Raw genomic sequence first — 27,631 nt, forward strand, 5'->3', positions numbered from 1 at the left:
CTGCACCCTGAAACCTTTATGTAACCTATCTGTTGTCTGCTAATTAGCCCTAAAATATGTATCTAGAAAAGCACTTGTTCTGAACCTGTGGTCTGGGGGTTCGCAAAGCCTACTGAGGCATGCCACGACTGCTTGAAAAATGAAATGTTACATTAATAAAGTGTATATAAATAAAGAAGCAAAATGTAAAATGTAAATTTTTGACGCTTTCTGTAAAGTTCAACTAATTTGAAATTGGCGGATAAAAATTTGTTTGTATCCTCAGATTGATTTTTGGGAGCAGTGCACTTGCATCAAATAGAATATAGTATGAATGATGTGTGTCCTCAACTGTCTTTAGAAAAGCTCCAACCTTCCCATTAATATTTTAAATTTTGCCATATTTGTTTTTGAATTAAATAAAATATTTCATCATTTGAGTATTAGTTTGATGCATGATAGTTTCTACATTTTTTTTGTTTTGCAGTTCAAATTATCAAAAATATTTAAGCTGGGGTCCCCAGTTTCCAGTAAAGACTTAGTTTGGTGGGGGTATCCCCGGGTTCCAGTAGTAATTCAGAGGGGTTCTTGGGTTCCATTAATGACTAATTTGGGTCCACAGAAGTGAAAAGGTTAAGAATCATTGTATGTTCCTAATTCTTATCTTGTTTAATTATCTGTGTCCTTTTCCCACTTAGGCAAAAGAATGAGAAAGCTCTGCGCCTTAGTGTAATAGGTGAGAATATTGTACCATTATTCTGTTTGTTTTAAAAATTTGCATTGGTTATGGGGCTATTGTACACAATATGAATCGAAATTTGCCTAGCATAGTAACGGTAAGTTTCAATTCTATTAAGGACACGGAGGCGAGTATTATGCTTTTCTCTCCACGCTTTATTCCATAACACAAATTACAGCAGCCATAAAAACATGAAGAAACCAGCATTGGCATAGCCAATAGGTCTCGCCTTTGGGACCTTATAAGTGTTTAGCCATGCACCAGTTACATAACTAAATACTTATAAGGTCCCAAAAGCGAGACCTATTGGCTATGCCAAGCGGCTGTGCGGCCGCGAAAGTGATCACGATGCGATCAAACATCAAAGTAATCACAGTCAAGCGCGCGCACCCGCGCACATGCACTGTAGCTCTAGGCTGGCCTGGTAGCACTTTTTGGAGCCCTCTCAAAAAGTCTCGCCAGACCAGCGCATGCACTGGGTCAGGTGAGACCTAAAAACCATGGAGTCCACAAACTACAACTCCCAATGATCCAACGGGGGATGTGTTATCTTAGTCCTTTCACAGTGTCAGTGTTGTATAGAAAGGGCGTCCATCTTATGAAATCCCCCCTCTTTCTTCGTGCGAGTACGCCATTCGATTACTGGTCCTGTTTTGCACCGTCATTCCCTAAAAAGAAAACACCATGTGAGAATCTACAAGACCAATTGCATTGTTAACATGTATTTATGAACGCCTGCAAAACCAAATCCGACCATAGCAAGTCATAAGCTTATCGAAAAAAGATTACTTACTCAAGTACGGGTGGGTTCACACCAGGCAGGTGCTCCGGGTGGGATAATTCTCGCCTCCTTAATAGAATTGAAACTTACCGTTACTATGCTAGGCAAATTTCGATTCTATGTCCGGACCGGAGGCTCTGATTATGCTAGTTCAAAGCTTACTTACCACCAACTGAGCTACCTCCACCACCGGTTTGAAGTAAAACCTTTCAAAGGTGGAATCGGAAGACCAATCCACTGCACGCATAAGGTCCTCCAACCGGGCTCCTGGAGAAAAAGCCTTCGAGGCCATCGCGCCCCTGGCCAAATGAGCTCCAAACTGTTTCGTATCAAAACCCGCCTCTTGCATGACCCATCGCACCCACCTGGTTATAGTGGGAGACGAGACCGCTTTGTGCGGTTTTCTTAGTGCAATAAGAAGTTGCTGCTCGCCCGGAGGGCGAAATTCAAGAGTTATGTCCTCATGTTTTAAGGCAATCCACCACACACAGTTTGGGAACATCCGTAAAGGCTGGGTATGAAATTGTTCTTGATGCCGACTTAGTACGGCGACCCACCGTAAAATTAACCCCATCTGCCTAGAAGACCCTTGCAGTAATGTCCAAAGCTCGGACGTCAGAAACCCTGCGACAGGAAACCAGACATAACAGCATGACCAACTCGCCAAGACCGAAATCGCCTTCAAGGAAAGATACTTATTAGGTTGCCAAGACAAGAAAAGGTTCAAGACCAAATTGACGTCCCAGAGAACTGAATATTGTGGCTCTGGTGGTAGTGACAGGCGAATACCCCTCAGAAGCCGACAGACGAACAGATGCTCCCCCAATCGGGGCCCGTCTACCGGGCAATGAGCTGCAGATTTCGCGGAACGCATTGCATTAATAGATCGGTACGCTAAACCGTCTGTGGCCAATTCTGCCAGAAAGTTTAGAATGAGAACGACACCTGCGACCACGGGATCCAAGTCCCGTCGAAGACACCAACGCATCCACGTAGTCCATGCGGACCAATAGCGTTTAGCTGATCCCGAAAGGCCTGGGAGCGACCAACGTCTCCTGAAAGCCTCCATGCGATGAGGCGGAGAGAGCCTTGGAGGATGAGGTGATGCTGCTCCCAGTCCGGATTGAGAAGAAGATGAGGGAGCGGGGGGAGTAGGATTGGAGAATCCCAAGAAAGTTCCAGAAGAGCTGGAAACCAAACTTGAGACCTCCAACACGGCGTCACCATCACCAACTCTGCCCCCAGGTGCCGGATCCGGGATGCCGACCTCACCACCATCGAGAAAGGTGGGAACGCATAACCCCTCACCAGGCTCCAGTCCTGGAGGAAAGCGTCCGTGGCCTCCGCTAGGGGGTCGGTCTTCCAACTGAAGAAACGCGGGAGCTGATGGTTGAGACGGGACGCAAACAGGTCCACTGAGAACGGACCCCAGAGGACGTTCAAACACCTGAAGACTGGAACGTCTAGCTTCCACAGGGTGGAATCTTTCAGATGTCTGGAGTGCCAATCCGCCACTTGATTGCCTGGCCTGGGAGGTACTCCGCCGTCACCGAGACTTGTTGAGTCAAGCAATACTCAAAAAAACTCCTTTGCGAGGTCCGCTAAGGCCCGGGAACGAGTGCCCCCAGGCGGTTGACGTAACGGACCGCCGAGACGTTGTCCATCTTTAGCAAAACACACAAACTCGCTTGGTCTCTGGTCCAACAGCGGATGGCGTATGAAACTGCCAGGAGCTCCAAGCAGCTGATATGCAACTTCTGCTCCTCTAACGACTAGACTGTGGAGAATGCTCTGCAACGAGCGCCCCAGCCGTACCTGCTGGTGTCCGACTCTATGACCAGGGCTGATGCTGACCCGAAGATCGCCCGACCATTCCAGGCCTCCATGTGCGTCAACCACCATGACATCTCCTCTTTTGCTTCCTCCGATAGGGGACCTGTTTGATCGTACGATAGACCTCTCCTGAGATGGTGCGCTTTGATGCGTTGCAACGTGCCGATCTTGTCCATCTTGCGAGAAGGCAGACTCCAGGAGGAATGGATAGAGTCCACGACGAACCAGAGAAAAACCAGACTCTGTGTCGGGGAAAGGACCGACTTCGTCCTGTTGATGACAAAACCCAGACCCTCCAAGAGGGACACTGTCTGGTGCAACTGAGTTGTCAACTTCTGGGGACACTGAGCCATGAGAAGGATGTCGTCTAAGTACATAATCATCCGAACACCCTGACTCCTCAAAAACTCTACCACCGGGTGAAGCACCATGGTGTCGATGAAAGCCCGAATGGAAGGGCGGTGAATTCGTAAACTTGGCCCTTCCAAAGAAACTGGGGAAAACGTCGATGGGGTGGGTGGATAGGAACCACCAGATAGGCGTCCTCGAGGTCCAAACTGACCATCCAATCGTGCGGAAGGAGCACATCTCGTAGAAGATGGATCCCTTCCATCTTGAAATGCCAGTAGACCAACCACCCGTTGAACTCTTTGAGGTTGATTACCGGCCAACGTCCCCCATCGGTTTTGTCCACCAAAAAAATGTTGCTGAGGAAGCCATTGGGATGCAGAGCTGATTGACAGATGGCTCCTATCCTGAGCAGCGCGGAAACCTCTTCCGTCGATCAGCTGGGCTTCGGCTAGGGAAAAGGAAATGGGGTTTGGAAGCTCTGCCTGCTGCGGCAGATCGTAAAACTCTATATGAAACCCCCTGATGGTCTTCAGGACCCAGGCATCTGACGTAAGCTTCGCCCACGCCTCCTGGAAGGCTGCTAGGCGACCCCCAATATGCACTTGGTCTGCAGGCATGACACTTACCGCCTGATTGGTTCTTAAAGCTGCCGCGTCCTCAGAAGCGTTGTCCCCTGGTGGGGTAAAAGTTGGTGTAGTTGGCTGAGGAGTTGTACTGCCCTCGCCCAGAGCCTTGTCCCTTGTTGCCATTCTGCTGACCGCCACGGCCGGTCGCGCGGCCCCTACCGCGACCGGCCCCTTGGGAGAAACGAGACTGGAAGACCCTTTTGATGTTGGACTGGGCCTTGTCCAAAGACGTGAAAGTGGCCACGAATTTACTTAATTCTTTTACGAAGGGGTCTCCGAACAGGCCTACTTGAGCCACAGCGCCTGCCCCAGAATAGGCCAAGTCGCCCAACTTTGGGTCAAGCTTTACTAGCAGAGAATGCCGGCGTTCTGTTGACAGGTCGCAGTTAGCGTTTCCCATAAAAATGATAGCCCTCTGCGCCCAATTCGACAGGACGTCGGGAGATATGGTGGAACCTGTCACTTTTGCCTCCTCCGCCATATCCAGTATTTTCGGCATAGGGCCTATGGCATCCAGGAGTTTATCCTGACAGGAACGCCAGGATCGATCAATTCCCTTGCGGGGATCCTTCATATATTTGGCCAGGAACGTAGCCATTTTCGAATCTAGCTCCGGGGTGCGGGCTACCTTTCCCTCTAACGTGGGACGTGGACACTCTGCCCTGAGACACCCTCTTGCTTCCTTCTCAAGTGGCTTGCGGAGGCGTCCCGCCACGAACTTGGCCACCTTATCCCCAGGTGCCCAGGCTGCGGAACGCGGATGGTTGATCTCATCCGGATCCAGCATACCTGTGTCATAACGTGGCCGAAGAACTGGCCGGGCCCCAAGAACGCAAAGACCCCTCATCATCATCAGTATCCATTGGAGAACCTCCACCATTAGATGGGGAACCCGGTGCTGTGGAAACTGAAGGCTCCGGCGGTGGAAGCGGCACAGGGGGAGGTGGGACATTCATGGCCAGGAAGGCACTCTTCAAGCGCTCGAAGGCATCCTGGTCTACCCTCTGCACCCCCTTCGAGCCACCCTCTCCACATACCTTCTTGGGCGGTGGGGGACGCCTGTCTGGTAACTGGGGTAGAGTGGGGGTAAGTGTTCCGAGGTGAGCCTGCGCCAACTTTGCGCATTCAGCCACAATACGGTTGGAAAGGCGTTCCTCTATGGGGGCCATCACCTCATTGACACACTTGAAGATGGAACTGTCAACCGCCTCAAAGAAATTATCATCTAGCGGGAGGTATTGTGTAGCCTCCTCCTCCTCCTCCTCCTCCTCCTCATAATAATTACCCTCCATCCTGACTCTGGGGGGGGGAATAAACTCGAGGAAACTAATCGGGGGAGATGGACTCTCCACAAGCCCAGGAATGCACGGTTCCCTACAATATTAAGGCAGGCTGCGCCTGGGTTATATATGGGCAGACCTCTGGACTGCTAAGGACTTTGGCGTAGACAAAGCCGCCGGGGGCTGCACTCACCCCGAGCGTGCAGGTCTTCAGAGACTGACCAGGCTGATCCGCCACTTGGTGCGCTCAAGCAAAATCAGCAAAGTATGTGTGCAATACTTGCCCACAGGCGATTCCGCGGAGGAGAAACCCCCGCAATACGGACCCCAGCGGGCGTAGTGAAATACTTTTTGTGAGGCAATACAGACCCCAAAGGGCGATCGTGGTGTGGCAGCAGGGGGACAGGCTCCAGCGATGCTGCTCACGCAGCGCGTCTCCTCGATTGAAGAACTGCGCCGCCGAAGCAGCGAGATGCGAGAGCTCCCCCTGGCGGGCAACAAGCACCGCCGCAAGTGGGCCGGCCGCGTAAGGAGCAAGGAAACGCTCCCGCGGCCGTGACAGTAATCTGAAACTCAAAACCAGCAATAAAACACATACGCGTTCCCCTCTGCATTTGAGAGCAATTCTCAGCTTTACCCGGAATCTTAAAGGAAACTCCGGCAAACCTTCACCATAAGAGATATAGCAAAATAGACTTAACTGGCTGCGAAGCAGTGAAAAAAGAGGGGGATTACATAAGATGGACGCCCTTTCTATACAACACAGACACTGTTAAAGGACTAAGATAACACATCCCACCTTGGATCGCTGGAAGTTGTCGGTGGACTCCATGGTTTTTTCTTCATGCTTTTTGGATTGTGTTCATACACAAAAAACATACTTAAGTGCTTTTCTGGCTGCTGTAATTTGTGTTATGGAATAAAGCATGGAAGGAAAAGCATAATCAGAGCCTCCGGTCCTGACATAGAATTTAGTTGGTTGAGTGTGCAGCTCCAAATTTCGGTCCCATTAAAATGCATCTATAGGCAGTTAAAAAAATTATTGATTTCTCGGACTGTCCTGAAGATGGCAGGGTTTGCATGACAGTCTTGTGACTGTACTAAAAAGAGTGGTATGAATATAAACCGCTCTTGTAAACTAGTAGTATTTGTAAACCATATGATTTTTAATTCCTCCACAGCGAATTTCCATATCAAAATTGTGAAGCTTTTTATTTACCTTTGTCTTGAGACTGCCACTTTGCTGTACTTATACTGTGTATATTCACTGTGAATATTCACTGAAAAGGTACAAAGGTTACAGGGTTGTTCTAGTTAGGTTCAGGTTTTACTTGTACAAAACCAGTGAACTAATGCAGCTATAGTTAGCAGAGCTAACTATAACTCACACCCCTGCAATGCACTGCTTATGACCTCACACATTTCATTACTCATGATGTGGTGAGTGACCTCACACATTACATTACTCATGACGTGGTGAGTGACATCACTGACATCTGAAATTACATCACTGATGACATTATCCAGTGGCTGTTTTTAAAATGTTTGAGTGTGTGTGTGTGTGTATGTATATATTACACACACCAAGGTATATTGGTGAATCGGTGGGTGTATGACTGCCTGTATGGATAATTCAGTGGGTGCGTGACTGACTGACTGACTGTATTAATAAGTGATTAGGTGTCTTAATGAATGTATGGGTGAGTGGCTGGTTGTGTGAATAGCTGTATCTGTCTGTCAGTTGGTGTCTGGGTGTGTGAGTGGTACATGCCTGGCTGTATAGGCAAGGGATCGGTTGTCTGAGTACCTGCCTGGTTCTCTTGAGTGGGTGAGGGTGTGTGTGAGACTGCCTGTGTGGGTGGGTGAGGGTGTGTTTGACTGCCTGTATGGATAAGTGCGTGGGTGTGTGACTGCCTGTATGGATGAGTGAGGGGTGAGTCAGTGGCTGTATGGGTTAGTGAGTGTGTGTGTGAGGAGCTGTATGGGTAAGTGAGTGTGTGGTTGAGTGAGTGGATGTCAGTGGTATGGATATGTGAATGGCAGTATAGGTGAGTGGTGGGGTATATGACTGGCTGTATGGGTGAGTGAATGTGAGAGTGGATGTATGGTGAAGTGTGTGTTTGTGTCAGTAACTGTATAGGTGAGTGAGTACATACTAGTATCTGTATGATTGAGTGTATCTGTATGTGTGAGTAAGTGACTTTGTGATTGTAAGGGTGAGTGACTAGGTGTGTGTAGCTATATGGGTGGCTGACTGAGTGACATTATGGGTGTATGAGTGGATATGTCAGTGGCTGTATTAGTGTGTGTGTATGAGTGGCTGTATGGGTCATTGAGACGATGTGTGTGTAGTTCTATGAATTAGTGAGTGGGTGTGTAAGTACTTGTATGGTTTTGTGAATGGGAGTGGGTGTATGACAGGTTCTGTGTGGGTATGAGTGGATGCGTCAGTGATCCTGTGGACAATGTCATCAGTGATGTCATTTGAGATGTCATCAGTGATGTCACTGACTATGTCATGAGTGATGTAATATGTGAGGTCATAAAAGTGCATTGCGGGGGGCGCGTACCTGCTGAATTTCACTGGTTTAGTACGAGGGGAAACCGGAGCATACTATACCTTCCCTGTAAACGTTGTTTTTTTCAGTGAATTTCTAAGATTTTTAAAATACTAATTCCAACTATAACGTCTCTGTCACCTTTGTTTTTTCCGATGAATTTCTATGTTTTTTTTAACTGGTTGTCGGGTTTGCAAGAGGGCTTGTTGGACCCCAAGGACTCTCAGCATTCAATAGGACTTCATCCCTCAACTGGAAGTGTGCCAGAAGGCACGTTTACAGAATGGTGGGCTCTCAGCAATCCTGCTCTGTGGGACTTGTTGGAGGTTACAGGAGGAGGTACGGGCCCCCCCAAGGACCCCCAGGAGGGAAGGGGGCTTCATTCCCTAACAAATAGTGCGGCAGGAGGAGGAGTGGAGAAAGGGGGCGTGTGCCTCCGAAGACCTTTCAGCAATCCCACTGTGTTGAACTTACTGAAGGTAACATTAGGTCTTGTTGGGGGACTTCATTCCCCAACCAACAGTGTGCCAGGAGACAAGTTTGCGGAGTGGTGAAGAAGGTAGCGGGGCCTCAGGCTACTTGCCACTCTTTTTCTTTAACTTTTTAATGTATTCGGGGGGATGCGTGACCCCCCTTCCCTGGGCCAAGTTTGGCCCCAGGGACCCCATCCTCTGGGGCTAGGCCTACTTTGAATTGGTTAGGGGGGCTGCGGTGTCCCTCCTTGGGCAGATTTCGACCCCGGGAAATCCATCGCCGGGGCCTGGCATTTCTCTTGAAATTAAAACAAAATGCAATGGGGAGGCCGCACGGTCCCCCTCCTGGGCTGATTTCGGCCCTGGGGACCTCTAACACCCCCAGACTGGTATTTTCTTTAAAATAAATAAATATTGGGAGGGGGGACGCCTGCCGCCCCCCTCCCGGACTGATTTCGGCCCCGGGACCCCATCCCTAGGGTTAAGCCTCCATTGTGGGTGCCCTGGTCCCACCCACATTGTAGAGTTGAAGTCCCCACGCGCCCTGCCAGCTCCCCGTGTCCTGTGGGAGCCGTCATTGGTTTTAGACAGAGGGAGCTGCTGAACATGCAGTTCCCTCTGTCCAAAAACAATTTTCTATGCTCTTGCATGCTAAAAGCGGAGCAGCATTTGCTATGGCTTGGTGGGAGGGGTAAAGACCTTCCAAGCCATAGCAAACGGCTATGTCACAGGGCTGGGCACCCCGGGACATACCAGGAGCCAGCCTTGGTGGTTAGCGGTCCCCACGGCCATGTATGGCTCCAGGAGGGGGGGGGGGGGGTGAACCACCTCCCTGGGCAGGACACAGCCCGGGGAGTTGGTGGACCCTAGGGCTGCGCGGCTCCCCCGCTTTAATTATTTACATTTGTCCTGGGGAGGTGGCGGTTCCTGCTGCTGCATGGGTGCCTCGAGGGCCCTCGCTTCATGTTTCACTTCAGGAGGTGGCGGTCCCCTGCATTAATTTCATGTTTAGCCCCGGGGAGGTGGCAGTCCTGGGGCTGCAGAGGGTCCAGAGCCCCTGCGTTAAAGATTACATTTAGCCCTAAGGAGGTGGTGGCCACTGGTCTGCAACGGGGGCCTAGCATGCCCCCTTCATTAAAACATTGGCCGTGGGGAGGTGGTGGTCTCCAGGACACGATGGTTGCCCAGGAAAGGTGCCAGTCCCCGGTATTGCGGGGGGTCGTACAGGCCCTCCGCATTATTTATTTTGTTTGCTCCGGGGAGGAGGGCAGTCCCTGGGGTGCAGTGGGCACCCCCACATAATAAACACTTTCCCGAGATTTGGCCCACCCAGGGGCTTCATAAAAACAGATGTGCACGTCTTGGTTTTTTTCATTTTGCTGCAGATTCGTAGGTCCATCTGCAAATTTGTGGCAAAATTAAATCTAAAAAACACTTAACACCCGGCGTGTACCCTGTGGGACCCCCCCACCATATCTGGGGGTCAAGGTATTCCTACCTTGCCCCATTTTCTTTATTTTTAACTTTTTTTCTCAGCTGCCGAGTCCCAAGATGGCTGCCAACACTTCCTGGTTAAAGTGTTGGCAGCTAATCGAATTTTAGTAGAATCCGCAAGTTTATTGCAAGGACTCGCGTCACAGATATCTATATTTTTTTTACTTGAATATTTCTGAAACTACTGAACGGATTTACTCCAAATCACAAAATGCACGCTTTCTTGACCAACATCTAGATTTCTGCCAAATTTGGTGTAATTCCGTTTAGCAGTTCGGGCTGTAGTCATGTTCAAAAAAGAAACTCGTTTTGGGACTCCCCCCGTGCGCTTGATGGGTCATCCCGGAACACCAGCTGAACCAAAAATGGGACATTTTTGAAAATGTCATGAAGTATTGTCAAGCAGCAAAAACGCTTTTCCTATGGAAACTTTGATCCTAACTATAACTCCCTACTGGCAAGCGCCAGTAGGTGTCCAATTTATGTATTTCTTGATTATAAACAGAAAATGGGTCTTTTTGAGCAATGCCCCTTGTGTTACAAAACCTTTCTGTCCAAGGATTGTGGTAATTTATGGCATGCAATTTGTGTAACTAGTTTGGCCCTTCAGTAATTCCTTTATCTTTACCAGGTCCCGTTTGTCTCTGAATCGTAACACCAGTCATCTGTACTGAGCTGTAAAACTGATCCATTTAGCACTAAAACATTTTTTTACCAAAAGGAATCGTGCTGATTTAAAAATATTAAACAATTCTGTTCAAACTAGACATTTGACAAGTACACAGATGCATTAGAAGCACTTACTTCATTTCAATAAACTTCTTGTCATAAAATCCTTACTTTGTAAAATATCCCATAATTTTGACGGAATTTCAAAGATTTGAAATACTTTCTCACTGCCACCAGGCAGCACCAAAAAGAGATATAGTATCCGTAAGCATCGCCTGTGTTACACAAAGTGAAAGATTTTTTTGTTTGTTTTTGGTTTGGAGCGAAATGTTTGAGTGCAAGAGTCGGTAGACAGGCACCAGACACCAACAACAATAGTGGTGAAAGAACAGGAATTCACTGAACATGTTTATCCCTACCTTTGAGGGCATGGGTTATGAAAAATAAGCCATTTTGATTTTATCTCTGTGGTAACACAAAGGGGATGACTCGTATGGTTCACACCCAAAATAGAAAATGTAGGTACAACTGCAATTGTAAATTGCATTTATATAGCGCTTACTACCCTGTGTAAGGAAGTGGGTTTCTATTGCAGTAACCCCCCCACTCTTTTTGCCTGATAACTGATGCACTTTTCCTTGTTGTGCCCTGGGCTCCTGCCCATCAGGTGCCCAGGGCCTGTGTTCCTTCCCTAAAAACTGCCTAACAGCCAAAACCCAATTGGCATCTCTGGTCACATGTCAGCCCCTGGTAAATGGTACCCTAGGCGCCCAGGGCCTTGTGACCAGAGAAGGCCCCGAAGGGCAGCAGCACATATTGTGCCACCCTTAGAGGCCCTGTACCCTGACACACACACACTGCCTTTGCAGAACAAAACAAAGAGTCGACATGGCATGAGCCCTGTGCTCCTACAGTACCCAGGTCCATTCCTGGGCACTGTAAGTGCATTGCTGCCATTAAGAGTATATGGTGCTGGGAGGTAGTCAACACAAACTCCACAGCACCATGATGGCTACACTGAAGACTGAGAAGTTTGGTATCAAACTTCTCAGCACAGTCAATCAATCAATCCAATCAACGGCATTTGTATAGCGCACTACTCACCCGGAGGGTCTCAAGGCGCTGGGGGGGAATGTTACTGCTCGAACAGCCAGGTCTTGAGTTGCTTCCTGAAGGCGAGATGGTCCTGGGTTGTCCGGAGGTGGATGGGGAGGGAGTTCCATGTCTTGGCCGCCAGGTAGGAGAAGGATCTTCCTCCGGCGGTGGCTCTGTGGATGCATGGGACGGTGGCGAGAGCGAGGCTAGCGGAGCGGAGCTGGCAGGTGGGCTGGTGGAAGGTCAGGCGGTTGTTGAGGTACTTGGGGCCCAGGTCGTGGAGGGCCTTGTGTGCGTGGGTGAGGAGTCTGAACGTGATCCTTTTGTTGAGGGGGAGCCAGTGGAGGTCTCTCAGATGTCCGGAGATGTGGCTGTGACGGGGGATGTCCAGGACGAGTTGAGCGGGGGCATTCTGGATCCGTTGGAGTTTCTTCTGGAGATTGGTGGTGGTGCCGGCGTAGAGGGTGTTCCCGTAGTCCAGCCGGCTGGTGACGAGGGCCTGGGTGACCGTCTTCCTGGTCTCGGTGGGGATCCAACGGAAGATCTTTCGAAGCATGCGCAGGGTGTTGAAGCACGAAGAAGAGACGGCGTTGACTTGTCTGGACATTGAGAGGGAGGAGTCCAGGATGAAGCCCAGGTTGCGTGCGTGGTTCGTAGGCTTGGGGGTGGCGCCCAGGGCAGGGGGCCACCAGGAGTCGTCCCAGGGGGAGGGTAATGGCCCCAGGATGAGAACCTCCGTCTTGTCTGAGTTCAGTTTCAGGCGGCTGTTCTTCATCCATTCGGAGACTTCTTTCATCCCTTCGTGTAGGCTGGCTCTGGCGGTGTCCGGGTCGTTTGTGAGGGAGAGGATCAGCTGGGTGTCGTCGGCGTAGGTGATGATCTTGAGGTTGTGTTGACGTGCGATGGCTGCGAGGGGGCTCATGTAGACATTGAAGAGGGTGGGGCTGAGCGATGACCCCTGGGGGACGCCGCAGAGACTTCAGTGGCCGTTGACCGGAACGGGGGGAGGCGGACTCTCTGGCTTCTTCCAGCGAGGAATGAGGTGATCCACTCTAGGGCCTTCCCCTGGATTCCGGTGTTGTTCAGGCGTTGTACCAGGGTGCGGTGGCAGACGGTGTCGAATGCTGCGGAGAGGTCCAGGAGGATGAGGGCCGCTGTTTCCCCGTTGTCCAGTAGGGATCTGATGTCGTCTGTGGCTGCGATGAGGGCGGTCTCCGTGCTGTGGTTGGCTCGGAAGCCGGACTGCGTGTGGTCGAGGGAACAGTTGGTCTCAAGGAAGGCGGCTAGCTGTCTGTTGATGGTCTTCTCGATGACTTTGGGGCGGAAGTTCTTGAGGTCGGTGGGGTCTGCTGTAGGTTTCTTCAGCAGGGCGCTGATCTCGGCGTGTTTCCAGCAATCCGGGAAGGTGGCGGTGTTGAAGGAAGCGTTGATGATGTCGCGGAGGTGGGGTGCGATGATGTGGTCGGCCGAGTTGAAGATGTGGTGTGGACAGGGGTCCGTGGGCGATCCGGAGTGGATGGTGTTCATCGTGCGAGTTGTGTCTTCGGTGCTGACCGGGGTCTAGGTGCGGAGGGTGGCAGTGGGGGGCGTCGGTTCGGTGGTGGGGTTCGTGGTTGGAGGGCCGAAGCTGTTGTGTATGCCGGCTATCTTGTTGTGGAAGAAGGGTGCGAGAGAGTCGCAGAGGTCTGACGAGGGAGTAATGTCGTTGTTTCCGGCGTCGGGGTTGGAGAGCTCTTTGACGATGGTGAAGAGTTCTTTGCTGTTGTGGGTGTTGTTGTCCAGTCGTTCCTTGAAGGCTGTCTTCTTTGTGGCGCGGATCAGTTGGTGGTGCTTGCGGGTGGCGTGTTTGAGGGCAGTCATGTTGTCTGTGGTCTGCTTGGTGCGCCAGGTATTCTCCAGGGAGCGGCAGTTCTCCCTGGAGGTGATGAGCTTGTCGGTGAACCAGGAGGTTTTCTTGCTGCCGCGTCTGCTGGGGGGGTTCTTCAGTGGTGCAAGGGCGTCTGCGCAGTTGATGATCCATTGAGTGAGGTTGTTGGCGGCTTCGTTGGGGTCCATTGAGCTGGTGGGGGGATTCTTGCTGAGGAAGGTGGTGAGCTGGTCGATTGTGGTCTTGTTCCAGTTCCTACGAGGGGGTTGTTGCGGGTGGTGGTGGGTCGTCGTTTTTCTGAAGCTGAAGTGGACGCAGCTGTGGTCGGTCCACTGGAGTTTGGTGGAGTGGCTGAAGGCGACGTGCTTGCTGGATGAGAAGACTGGGTCAAGCGTGTGGCCGGCGTAGTGGGTGGGGGTGGTTACCAGTTGCTTGATTCCGAGGTTGGCAAGGTTGTCCAGCAGGGCGACGGTGTTGCAGTCCTTGTTGTTCTCCAGGTGGAAGTTGAGATCCCCCAGGAGGATGTAGTCGGTGGAGTTGATGGCGTGTGGGCTGACGAAATCAGTGATGGCTTCGCTGAATTGTGTGCGTGGTCCCGGTGGTCTGTAGACGAGGGTGCCTCTGAGAGTGGTCTTGGGGCCGGTGTGTATCTGGAAGTGGAGGTGTTCGGCGGAGGTGAGGGTGTCATCTGAGTTGGTCGTGATGCGGATGGTGTTCTTGTGGGCGATGGCGATGCCTCCTCCCGTCTGGTTGATGCGGTCCTTCCTGGTGATCTTGTAGCCGTCCGGGATGGCTATGGCGATGTCGGGCGCTGAGGAGGCGTTCGTCCAGGTTTCCGTCAGGAAGGCAATGTCTGGTGATGTTGAGTCGAGGAGGTTCCAGAGTTCGACGGCGTGTCGGTGGATGGAGCGGGTGTTGAGCAGGATGCACTTCAGATGGGTGTTGCTGGGGCTTGGTTTGGCTGGTGCGGTGCAGGGACGGAGGCAGGAGAATCGGCAGGCGTGGCAGGAGAAGGGTCCGTGGGTGCGTCTCGGGGTGGCGTGGTGGCAGGCGTTGTATTGTCCGGCGTTGAGTGCGAGGAGGGTTGTAGTGTCGTAGGTGAGTCGGGTGTGCTGGCGGCGATGAGAACCAGGGGGTCTGGCGCGTGGCGCGGTCCAGGCGCGGACGGGCGCAGATGGGCTTACCTTAGGCGCACAATCGGCGCTCCTGCTGCGCGCGTCCGCTGCGCCGTCGCTCTGGGGGCGTCATAAGTAAGGAGCCGGGAGGGAGGAGCAGCTGGGTGGCGGGAGCGGGGCAGCGAATGGAATCACAGGGGGGCGGGGCCGCAGGGAGGCAGCGGCAGGAAAGAAGCAGCGGGCAGCGAGCGAAGGACGGGGGAATCTGCAGGCAGGAGGCGGCAAAAGGCAAGGCAGGAGCGGCAGCAGTGAGTGGGGCGACCAAGCCCTGTGGAAGGCTGAGCGGTCACCCAGTAAACCCACACTGATGCCAGTGTGGGATTTACTGTAAGATGCACGACAGAGGGCATCTTAGAGATGCCCCCTGAACCTAACCTGAACCTGAACCTGAACCTAACCTACAATCCACGTCTTGTCTGAGGGGCTGCCTAGGCTGCCACACAGCAGACATGTTGCTGGACCCCTGGGTAGAGAGCCATCTGCTCACCTGGGCCTGCAACAATGCACATCCTGGGTGAGGTGCGAAGTCTCCTCCCCCAGGATGGGCAGGGGAAGCTTCAAAGGCATTCCGCCTTTGTGAGCTTCTCCAGGCCACTTGCTGTACCCAGCAACTGGCCCCTACCGGTTCTCAACCCCCTCTCTGGCGGGAAGACTGGCCGGAAACCCCAAGGAAGGACAGGGGGTGTGCCAGCCTCTGTCAACCCCACCCCTCAGGTGGGGGAGGCGAGGTGAAGCACGTCCCTGGGCTCTCGCCATCTTGATGATGGGGAGCCCTGCCCAAACTGGACTAGGCCACTGCCCCCCTGCCACAGGAGAGTAGCAGGATAGGGGGTGTACCCACCCCAGGGCAGGGACCCAGTGGTCCCTGCCCTTTACCTACCTGTAACACCCCTAAATTTAGTATTTAGGGGCACCCTGAACCTTTCTTTCTTAGATTCCAAAAACAGCAAAGAAGATCAAGAAGAAAGAAGACCTGCCGTGCAGCTGCTAAGAAGAGGAAGACACCAACTGCTTTGGCCCCAGCCCTACCGGCCTGTCGACCCTCGAACCTGCTCCTGCTAAATCCTGGCACCTCCTGTGGCCAGCAACCTCACAAACCCCGGAGGACCTGGCTACCTTGTGACTCTGAGCATCTGGGACTCCCACGAGCAGTGGCTCTGCTCAAAGCAAGTATCTAACCCCTGGCATCAGCCAGGAACCGCAAACCATGCATACTCTGCACCCGCCAAGCCTGGCCTGTGCTGGAGTGGACATAGACCCCGAGGACGTCCCCCCGGCGACTGTGACCCCGAATCCCGCACCCAAGGACCCACCTCGACGCTCCTGACAACGCCTGCAGTCTCAGAACCAGGGACCCCCCCCCCAAACGCGATCAACAGAGTGTAAGATCTCCCGACACCAAAAGGCACCCCGGCGCCCTGCGGCCCCCTGTTCCCGACTCCTGGGTACCTACCTATCCTCCAACTACCCAACTTACCTCTCGAAGTGGTGGTCACACCTGAAGAATCTTCGTCCCCGAGCCTTTGTTCGTCCTTGAGCTTTTCCATTGCAATCCATTGAGCGCCCGAAGGCTCAAAAGCACCCTGCACCCAGCCGCCCGAGTGGCCCTGGCAGTGCAACTTCTACTCCTACCTACTTCTTCATTTTCCCTGAGCAAGTGACCAGGAGCCTAGCTCCCACAGCCGCGTAGCCTGCTAGTCAGCAGGCTACGCGGCTGTCAGCAGCTATTCACCTAAAATCAACCGAGTAACGAAAATGGAAATACTCACCTGCTACTAGGAGATCCCAGTGCTGGATCTTGGTGCCCAGCACTGACCCTGAAAAGTACTTACGACCGTACTTACCACTAACTGAATTTTCTTCCATAGGAAACCATTGACTGTTTTTCTGTGAAATTTCTTCTGTCGATTTTTGCAAACTACAAATATCCTTTAAAAATCGTACCAACTGTGAAAACGTAATTACTTACCTGTTTTAGACAGATGTCCCAGTACTGAGCCTAGGAGCCCAGCACTGGATTACAAAAGTAACGAGAACATACTTTACCCGTAACTTGAATTTTCTTCCATAGGAAACCATTGACTGTTTTTCTGTGAAATTTCTTCTAAGTGTCGATTTTGCAAACTTATAAATATTCGTTAAAAATCACCTGTATAACTTAAACGCAGTTTCTCAACTGCTTACAGGTGGTAGGTACACTAGTGCTGGATCCAGAATCCAACACTCACCTAGAAAAAGTAACCATAACCCCACTTACCTGCTAAGTGAATTTCCTCCCATAGGATAACATCGGTAATTTGATTAGAAAAAGTTTCCAAGTGTCAACTTTTAAAATAGCAAAAATATTGCTTAAAAATCGCAACAGTAACTAAAACGTATTTACTCATTTGTTTCCAAGAACTGTCCCAGGACTGAATCTAGGATCCAGTCCTGGAGTTAGAAAAGCAATCCTGAAGGTAATCAATTGCATATAATTTAAAATTCCCATTGAGCTCAATGTATTATTGTGTTTGAAATTGTGTTGCCTATTGCAACAAACTGTAACAATTACATGCAAAAGTCCATTGCCTATTGCAAAGTATTTAACTAAAGCATCTCATTCTGAGAAAGTATATTTTGATACCTAATGTTGGTTCTAAAATAAAACAACCATATATTTTTATATACAAACCATTGGCCTAGAGTTCAGTTCTTGAGTGTGTGAGACCATTTGCTGACTGAGTGTGTACAACAAATGCTTTACACTGTCCTCTGATACTGCCTTACTGCTCGACGAAGCTACCAATTTAGAGAGTAAGGTTATATCTAACTTTAGCCTCTGCCAAACCTCTGGGGACTGTGGACTCTGTGCACACTGTACCTATTTGGGAACAGTATATACAGAGCCACTTTCTCACACCCTGATATATAAGAAGTTTTCCAAATCCATCCACGAGATGACCGAGTAATGAACAGCATGTGAATCTAGAAGATTCCAGGCTGCAAAACTATTTTTATGGGGATGTAACTTGTTTCTGTGCATGTTTTGGTCATCATACCGTCTAAAACATTAGACAGATTGACATGCTTTTGGAATGTCAAACATTTAGGTACAACAAGTAGATTTTGCAAAGAAGGCGCATACACTGGGCACATTATGCTATCAGATGTTGAAATGCCCCATGTGTCTTATGAGGTGTTTAAAGGCACTCAATTATCATGGGAGGAAGAATGATATTTCCAGGATGGTCGACTTGGATGAGGAAGATTGGACACAATTACATTTTGGGTTCAAGGTATTGAAATCGGACAATAAGAGGGTGATTGTTTGAGGAAGCCATTTTGCAAGTGCACAGGTCATACAAAATACCAAAGAAGATTCAATAAAAGAGAGTAGCTCCCACTACACAAACTGATTTGCACACTGGACTCCTCTTCACCAGCACTATGAAAACTAGGAAGGTGACGAAAATAAGGGTGCTTGCAATAAATTGGTTTATTCCACTGAAGGAGAACCATCAGATTTTACCCAGTGAAACCCTTCACTTCTGGATGAAACATTATCATCTCGTTCTCTTATCCAAACTGTGGCTTTTCATCATAGAGTAGCAAAGCGTGTGAAGGTAGAGGAGGGCTATTTCCTTATAGAAACTGTGTCTAAAATTGAAAAAGCCAACAAGTATCTTCTCATTTTGAAGACCGGGTTAAAGGCACTGGTAGATAACTTCAAGAGTCAATTTAAGAACAATCACACCAGTAGCGTAGAGAAAGACCCTATATAAAATAAAAAGTCACATCCTTTCTGTTTCCTTGTTGGTACATATAGTGTCATTAAGATATTCAATACCTGGTTCTCAAGAAGGGACAGCCTCAGAGAATAAATGTTGTGGGAAAAATAGTTGCTAAAGTGGGGTGGAATTGCTGCTTGGTATTGGTGAAGTGACAGCTCCAAAGTACCACTGAGTGGACATGACTAGTACCAATGGGATGAGCTGGAAGAAATCATTTATTACTGTGAGAAAATTGTATTGTTAGTTGGGGTGGTTGTGAGACCACACCAAGTCATGTTTCTAATCCGTATCTGTTCCAGTTAGGTTTCTTTAAATCAAACCATAGCTCAGTCCTCAGTACCTGTGGCACGAGTATATTTTATCTTTAAATTGACACCAAAATGACAAAAATCAGACGATGAAAACCCGAGTTATGATTTTGCAAGTTTTTCATAAACCACTGCTTTTCACTGTCAGCTGTAGAATATCCTTGAATGCAAGGGTCCGGGTAAAAGCAAACATTTCTGTGTCTGGTGCGGGCCTGGGCTCGTCACAAGTTTACCTTTACATTTAGAAACTCTTCTGATTCTTTTTCTCCTCGACGGTGAGGTCAGCAGGGTCCTCTGCAGTATTGGGTTTGACGTCTATGGATCAGCAAAGTCCAGCAGTCCGGCAAAGCCTTTTTCATTGCTATCTCCAAACTGGCAAGTAGCAGTAGTCTATGAGCCACAGACTGTGGCTCAAAAAACGTTATCTTTGGCTTCAGGTTTGCAATTTGATGTTCTGTAGCTAGTACTAGTCCTCTGAGAGGTACCTCTTGGGAACTAGGACTCGATCTCTTGGATACATCAGAGGAGTCGAAGGCAAGTCATGGGGACTCTGGAGGTGCAGGTCTTCTTTTTGTGTCCCTGTAGCTTTACAGGAAGCTAGCCATTAGCCTTTGGAGTCCGCTCTCTGGTCCTTTGCAGGAGAAAGAGCCGGTCCATCCCTTGCGGTCTTTCTCACAAGTTCAACAGCAGGAGCCGCCCTTCTCTTTCTGACGTCCTGCCTGGGTTCAGTAGGTACAGCAGATGCAGTCTTCTATGGTTCAGCCTTCCTTTCTGAGGTCCACAGGTTCAACAGGTGGAGTGCTTTTGTTCTTTTTAATTCCAGTGGTGTTCTGTGGCAAGAAGCCTGGGTGCCACTTTTATACAAGTTACCATTTTGATGGTAGGGAGGACTCACTAATCAATGGGGTTACAATTCTCCTGGGGCAACACTACCCACTTTCATATCATTTTCTGTAGGGTTGGCACTAAAACATCCTGCAGTGCATCTCTCTGCCGAAATCCTAGATGTCAGATAACTTCTTCCCTAGTACAGAGCCATGGGAACACCCCTTAAGCGTGTCTATTATAATTAGCCACCCATCCTGGAAAAACGGTCTGTAAAAGATGCCAGCCTGTCAACCTGCTCTAAGGAGCAGGCAAGCTATAGACTTCGAGACAGTCAGGTAATTCCAGAGAGTTAGGATGAGTGGTCAAGCTTCAGGGTGACTCACATTTGCCTCTCAGAGGTATGGCCACCCCGCAAAGTTTGGGACTGAGGCTGCTAGGTTTTTGACTTTGAAGTGCATGTGCAATAACACCTCAATCTGTATGTGCAGCTGGCTAATCCCTGAGTGGCATATTTAACTTGCTTATAAGTCCTTGGTATGTAGTACAAAGTGTACCCAGGGCTAGACATTTAAATGGGCTGCAGCCCTTGTTAAGCCGCCACTGCAGTGACAAAGTGAAAACAAGGCTCTTGGTCTGCCATTGCGCCCTCGTCGGGCAGATTTTAAACTGACAGCTCGAAATGGCAAAATAACCCTTTTGCTAAGTCCCAAACCCATTTTTTTTTTTTTTAAATATTTATAGGTCACCCATAAGGCAGGCCTTAGAAGCCCGCTAGTCAGAAGCCAGATATTAAAAAAGATGAGCATGTGGAATTTAAACTTCCCATGTCCTGATAGTGAATACTCAAAATTAATTTTTACTGTAGTAAGGCTGTGAGTTCCATTGGCTAACCTGGTGTTTCCCTAGCCCAGGCACTAAGTGCTAACTTATTTGGGACCTCTGAATATAGTACATTAAACCAGACTTACTACTGAAGTCGAATTTAAAGTAGCTTTTGATGCTGTGGTGTAACCAATTTCAGGCCCCAAAATTCTAGCAACTTTTTCTGGTTGACTACAGCAGTTGACACCTGAGACAGCCTGCTGCCCTCCTAAGAGGTGTGAAGCGCTTCAATTAATGAGAACAAAGAGTCTGCTGAAGGGAGGATGTGTGACCTCCTCCTGCCGGAACGGCCCTAGGGCAGTTGGCACAGATAAGCACAGCTTCAAAGTGACTACCCACTCTGAGAGGCAAATGTGAGTCACCCCGTAGCTTGCCGGCTCATCACAACTCTCAGGAATTATCTGACTGTTTCTCAGTCTATTTAAGCTGAGTGGCCATGAGCTGACCTGCCTTTTCTGCCTGCTTGTAATGTCTGTGTATGTACCATTGCTGTTCTTAAGGTAGTTTTGAATGTGAGCCCTGACGGATAGTCATCTCAATGTTTTAAATGTATATTGTCAATTTGAGACACTACCCTTTTGGAGGTAGGCTTAAGTGGCACAAAGAGAGAGTGATAAACACATCCGCAAGAGGTCAGATATGTGATCTTTAAGGATTGAACAGTTGGATATCTAGGGGAAAAAAAAATGTGAGGTAAGGACAAAATCTATCCTGGAGCAGGACCTTTGCACACATGCTGTAGTATAGTCCCTATTAGTAAAGTGAAATGATCTCCAGGAGGTCAGACATACTGTGCCCTCCAATCACATCTCTTAAGATGGCTTTACCAGTCGAGCCTTGTCAATTCCATCCTTCCAGTCCAGTAAGGCGCCAATGTTAGATTCCAGTTAACTCCAACTTTGACCTGTGTCATACCAAAATCAGTAGTTTCAAGAGATTGAGTAAAAAAGCAGTTTTGGAGGGATTTGTGGGATAAATGCAGCCTATTATGAAGTTGGTGTCATGGGGGTCCTTTTTGGCAAAAGCATACCCCTTTCTGGGTCTAACCTATTGTTCAAGATTCTATATTGTAGAGATTTCCTCACCAGGAACGCAACCCCCCGTTTCCCGAAAATGGCTGCTTGCCACCCTGTCTGGGGTGAGGACTGACCGTTATGACTTATACTTATAACCTTGCCCACTAAATCCCTTTCCACCTTATACAGGTTCACTCAGTGGTAGATGTGTCTCCTGGAGAAGGCGTTGTCAACTGACTTCGACTCCAGGCAGTTGAGCACCTTATTGTATTTTAGGTTATAAAATAAGTAAGTGACATTGTAGTTGCTTTTCCATGGCTGGCCATTGCTACACAGAAATTAATACAAATTGCCTTGTATAGGGGTGACTCCAATAGTTGCCCTTAGGAAGACTTGTTGGATATAGATGGGGGAGTACTGGGAATGACCTTGGAAAGGTCTAGTTGAAGGTCTACTGCTATTGATCCATGCCATGAAATATGTATAAAACACACAAAAGGTGAAGGAAGGAATACTTGCAAATAGTCTTAAGCAGTGCCTCTTACCCTTTTGACTTCAGGGACCCCACGTAATCATTACTAGAACTCAGGGGAGGGGGGGCCCATTCAATGATTATAGGGAGCTAGGGACCTCCACTGAGTAATTAGTGGTAGCCAGGGTCCTGGTCTAAGTATCTCCAATGATTTGAATCGCAAAACAATACACAAAATTACAGAAATACGCATTCATCAAACAAATACACAAATCATGAAATATTTGATTTAATTCACAAACAAATATGAAAAAAAATCTCAATTTTAATCAGCTGTTTGAGCTTTTCTAAATTCAATTTAGGTCACTCACTCTCTGTACTATGATCTGTTAGATGGCCTTGCAGTGCTCTCACAAATCTTTCTACTCGGAGTATACTAACTTAATTTTTAACCTCTAGTTTAAAATTCCATTACGTTTATAGAACGTTTTAAAATGTTTATCTTTGTTTTATTCCTTTATTTATATAAACTTTATTTATCTGTTAATAATATGTAATTTTCTAAAAAATTGTGGATCCCCAGGAGTACCCGGACCACAGGTTAAGAACCCCTGGTTTAAACCAACGTACATTGTCCTGAGTAGCATTCAACCCATTGTTTTTTGCCCACTGTCCCACTTTGCACAGAGCCTAATCTTGTGCAAATCAGTATAGACTCTGCTCTTCATGGGAACAGTCCATCCCAAACCGCCAGTTAAGGCATCTTCCAGAATGGTACACAAACAACCTTGCACTGGTTTCGGTCTAGCTTGGATCCTGTGGTTCACCGAGCGAGGGTTCTACGTCTGGGCATACCCCTTTGCAGCTTTAACAATTACATCAAACTCAGAGATAGTGATAGGAAGAGTGCTTGTAAATAGTGTAAGCTGTGAGGGTGGCAGTTGAAGCAAGGGGATAGCAATTGTCACGATATGCCGTTAGTCTCATAGGACTAACATTATGCTGGCGAGCCCTCTTTCTGGGGAAATCTGTACATCTCGGGTGGCGTGACGGTATAGGATAATAATGATATTGTAGGAATTGTTGGGAAGCCAGTTAGGGAACAGTGTCCATTAATTGGGTATACAAATCTACCCAGCATGTTGTGGAACAGACATCCACAAATAGTAGTGCATCCAAGCCAGAGGAAGTAACATTATCTTTCATCAAAGATGGAGAATAATGTAAAATATTGGATGGTTTGTCACTAGAGAAAATCAGGGCAGTGTCAATAGTAATGTATGATGAGGCCTGCCTATTAATTGCAGAATGTTAGACAGGTGTCAGTTGATCCTGTGAGATGTGGGGGATTCATCAGCATCATGTGAAAAGTACAATTGTGAAGAATCGTTATCTTGATTCTTATCCTTTTAAGGCGAACAGGATTTCTCCCGGTTAGAGCAGTCGATGGGAATCTCCTCCAGGATCCTTATAGTTTCTTTCTCAGTTTTATGAAGCAGGTTTATTTTCGATTGAAATGCCTTTGGAAGCCCAGCCGTGCAAATACTCTCCACACTGAGAATATGGATTCTTGATGTCACAGCAGAAATTTAGATGTTTTCTTGTTTGAATCTTTTTGCGAGTTGAGGAACCACCATGTCTTCAGAGCTTGTGTATCTGTTTGAACTGCCTCTCATTGTAATATTGGGTGTAGGCTGAGCAGTGGCGGCCCTGTGGTTGAATGGTTCATGAATTATGGTCTCACTCTAGGATGCTCTGATGGAGCTACATCTCTTGGGCCCTTGAGGAGGGAGAATCACTCATCCATCCATGCCAGACAAACTCGGCAGGTGTGTTGGATCAGTGGCCCTTGCCAGCGGGCTTTGGTTTTGTTACTTTGGGTCATGTGCTGATAGGTATGTGCCAAGAGCATAACCCACCTGCATGAGGCTGCAGAAGGGCCTGGACTGACATGGATTTAGCTAGGATTCCTCATCACAGCAAGCGAAGCAGTACACTACTCTCCAGCGGTGATGCGGCTGCCTAAGCATTTTGTGTAGTCCCTTGAAAATGCAGTTCCAGTTTATCCTAGAAATGTGCCAAAATAATGAGCACATTTCAACTTAAACCACTAGCAATTCTGCTAACTAGGTCCAGGCTTCTTGGAGCTTCCAGCACTCTTCCATATCCTGTCTCTACCGCAGATTTAAGTAAGTTAAATGAAATGCCATTGTGAAATTCAAATGCGTACATCCCCAATTCATGTACACTATCCTGCGTGGTCTGCCTACGCTACTCATTATTGTACAGCACTGCACTGCTGACCCTCTAGGCTTACACTCCATGAATGCAAATACGTGTATATACAACTCTTTTTCTGGTCTTCAAGGTCGGCTCAATAGTCCAGTCTTCGCGCTGTGGGATTAGACTTAACCTAAGCAATTCCAGTACACATTCGAAGCTCATAGGCAAGCTCTGAATAGGACACATCATCAAAACTCAGCTGTTTGTCCTTCTTTGCAGGCTCAACCAAATGGTGCATACTCGCTGCTTTCTTCTACACCTAGACCACTGAAATTGTACTGAAATGCTCAACTCAGAAAAATTATTATGCCCTGTGGTTAGTGAAATTGCACATTTCACTCCCCACATTGTTGTAAAGTGCTTCCCAAAATCGACTTTTGTGTTAGGGGAACTGTGAAATGAGGATCTGCAATATTTTTGATAAATTCAGAACCCCTAAAGTCTTTCCTAGGTGTTCCAGGGGTGTGGGGGGTCCTATAGGTATAAACAGGGTTCTTATAAAACCTGTTTTATAGGCCCTGGTATCGGAGAAATTGCCCAGTTAATTTTTCCATTGCAGATCCCCAGCCCATAGGTTAACATTGTAAGATGTTATTAGTTAGGAACTGGAGAAAAAAAGCCCTAATACTAGGATTAAAGGACTCGAAAGAATGGTAACGATCTATTCAACAATATGGTACAGACAAGAAGTTATAAGACTTTTTTTGTCTGTATGCCAAAATTCAACCATGTAGTGCTCTGCCCTGATTGGTCAGAGATACGTGGGTGAGCCTGGCTGCATTGAAGAGGTGATAAATGACCCCTGGGGTTAGGAAGCCTTTCGAGAGGAGAGGGTGCTGGGCATAGGAATGCCAGGGGGAGGGATAGTAAAAAATGCTCTCCAAGGGAAGGGGGGACAAGCTAAAGACATTTGTTTAATTTGCAAGTCTCCTCTTTGAATCAAGGGAGATGCGAGGCTCAAATAAGGAATGAACATATGCAGGGGGGAAGGACTATAGAGAGAGCCATCCTAGAGGTGTGTCTACCCAGCTCTTCTGCTGAAAGTTCTGACATATTGAAATTTTGACTAATAGTGCATTCTGGGTTAGCATTTTGCCACACTTAGGAGGAAGTGGTCATGCTCTGGTGTGTTGCCCTCCTGCTTGACCCCCAGAGAACACTGAATATGTAACTTAGAGTGGCAGTGCCTCTCAGGTCTGCTTCTTGAAACCTAGGAGAAACAGAAGGGCCCACTCTGAAGAGTTTGATGTGCATTCACCAGGCCCTGAACTCTGAGGATTGCTACTTTTGCACCATCTGAAACCAAAGCCCTGTGGATCAAACCTGCTTCAAAAGGACTAAAGCGTGGACTCCCTGCAAGCTACAGGTTAACAGACCATCACCACAAAGAATCCTCAGCCTGGAGTACTACAAGTGGATTTGTAAGGGTTTTGTCCAAGTGGATTGTTGGAACCGAAGTCCCAAACCTTCAAGGACACTCTTGGAGATTCCAGACCCTTGGATTGTGTTTTGGACACTTTAGACCCGCAAGAGGAACTAGAGGAAGGAGATCCTAACAGGATCAAGCCTTTTGGAGGAGACTGCACAAGTCTGGTGAGAAATCCTCCAGAACAATTGCTAAATGTAAATGTTGCCCTGTCAGAGGCAATCAAATGTCCTAAAGTGGAACTGTTGGTTTCTAGGCACTAGAAAGTGACACATCTTAAATTCATATCTCTGGTTCCCTAGATTTGATTTATTTTGTTTTAGGGTCATTTAAAAGATAACAATATTTCCTATTGTTTTTAATTGGTGTTGAATTTTTATTGTGTGGTGTCTTAATTATTTACTGATTTGGTGTTTTAAATGCTTTACATACCTGTCAGTGAACTTAAGCCTGCCTGCTCGCAGCCAAGCTTCCAAAGGTTGAGCATGGGAAAAATGTCTAAGAGCTATTCTGAGCTGTATATCGTGTCCGTGGTATTATTGCCAGTGGTAAATGCTTATCTACCACTACTAATAGACCACATTCCAACAGAATATTTCAGTTTATGCTATATAATTAGCTGCCTAATACCTCTCCCCTCTCTCTTAACCCACCCTAAACACCTGCCTCTCCACCCCCCAAGTGATGGAGGTTCTCTATATAAGAGAATCAGTTTCTGGAGGTTGGTAGGCAGAATTATTAGTGACAACAAAACAGTTCGGCACATCAAGAGGGCCTCCCCCCTCAGTCACTATTCTGTTGCGACTCCCAACTGCTTCTGAGTATAATCTGAAGCACCCTCCCAAGTTCAGGGGCAGGTGAATGGTTTAAAGTCTTCTGCAAACAAATTCTCCAATGAGCTCCATGGTTCACTAATATCTCTATCTGTTACCTTTGCATTCTAAGATACATTCTCCATTCCTAAGGTAAACTACAGCCTGTGATCCAATCTACTCCTTTTGGTAGATCCACGTGCCCTTGAGTGTTTGTTGCTACTCTTAACAATGTTAAGAATGTTTTCCTAATCCCTTTCACTGAACCTCAGGTTGCCCTAGGCACCTACATCAACTGATTTCTAGTGGCACATGGTGAAGCCTGTGATTCAATGTCTTCCAAAGACTCGCCTCAATGCTTTTATTTTGCTGCAGTGCCACATAAGGAATAGTGTATCTTTCTCCTCACATGCTGTCTATCATGTGTCTGGCCTTTCAGCGTCAATTGCATGCAGTTTTACCAGGGTGTATTTCCCCCAGAGTAGCAATTTCATAATAGATTCAACCCTGTACACGCTTATGGTTCCTTTTGTAGAGTATCAGCCCAGTCAGCGTATTCAGTCTCAGTGTACCCCTTTTCCAAGAGCTGTGGAGGTTGCACTTTCGCACTGCCTTGTCAGCTCTCAGTGCCTACCAAAATCTTTGGACCAAATGTTGGCCTGTGTCCAGATATAACAAAAAAACAAAAAAAAATGGATGTTTTGGCTTTTAAAGAGATAATATCTATCTCTCGAACTCTCTATCTCTATTTCTCTCTATCGCTATCTCTCTCTATATATATGTCTCTCTCTATATATTATCTACTGGCGGTCGCCAGTAGATAGTTATAGTTATGACCGTGTTTCCATAGGAAATCTCAAAATTCTATTTTGAATAACTTTGGCGCCAGTTGACGAATCTTCGCGAAATTTTCA

General features: G+C 48.1%; 1 protein-coding gene across 1 annotated transcript in view; it reads left to right on the forward strand.

Moving 5' to 3' along the window:
• TMA16 (translation machinery associated 16 homolog) overlaps window positions 1–27,631 on the forward strand; it is a 248,383-nt gene that overhangs the window by 39,405 nt on the left and 181,347 nt on the right. Inside the window, exon 3 of the mRNA XM_085641779.1 lies at window positions 678–715. Coding sequence (XP_085497905.1) covers window positions 678–715 — 38 coding nt within the window. The remainder of the gene's footprint in view (window positions 1–677; window positions 716–27,631) is intronic.

Source organism: Triturus cristatus, chromosome 2_2 (genome assembly GCF_964204655.1).
Source record: "Triturus cristatus chromosome 2_2, aTriCri1.1, whole genome shotgun sequence".
NCBI classification, from domain to species: Eukaryota; Metazoa; Chordata; class Amphibia; order Caudata; family Salamandridae; genus Triturus; species Triturus cristatus.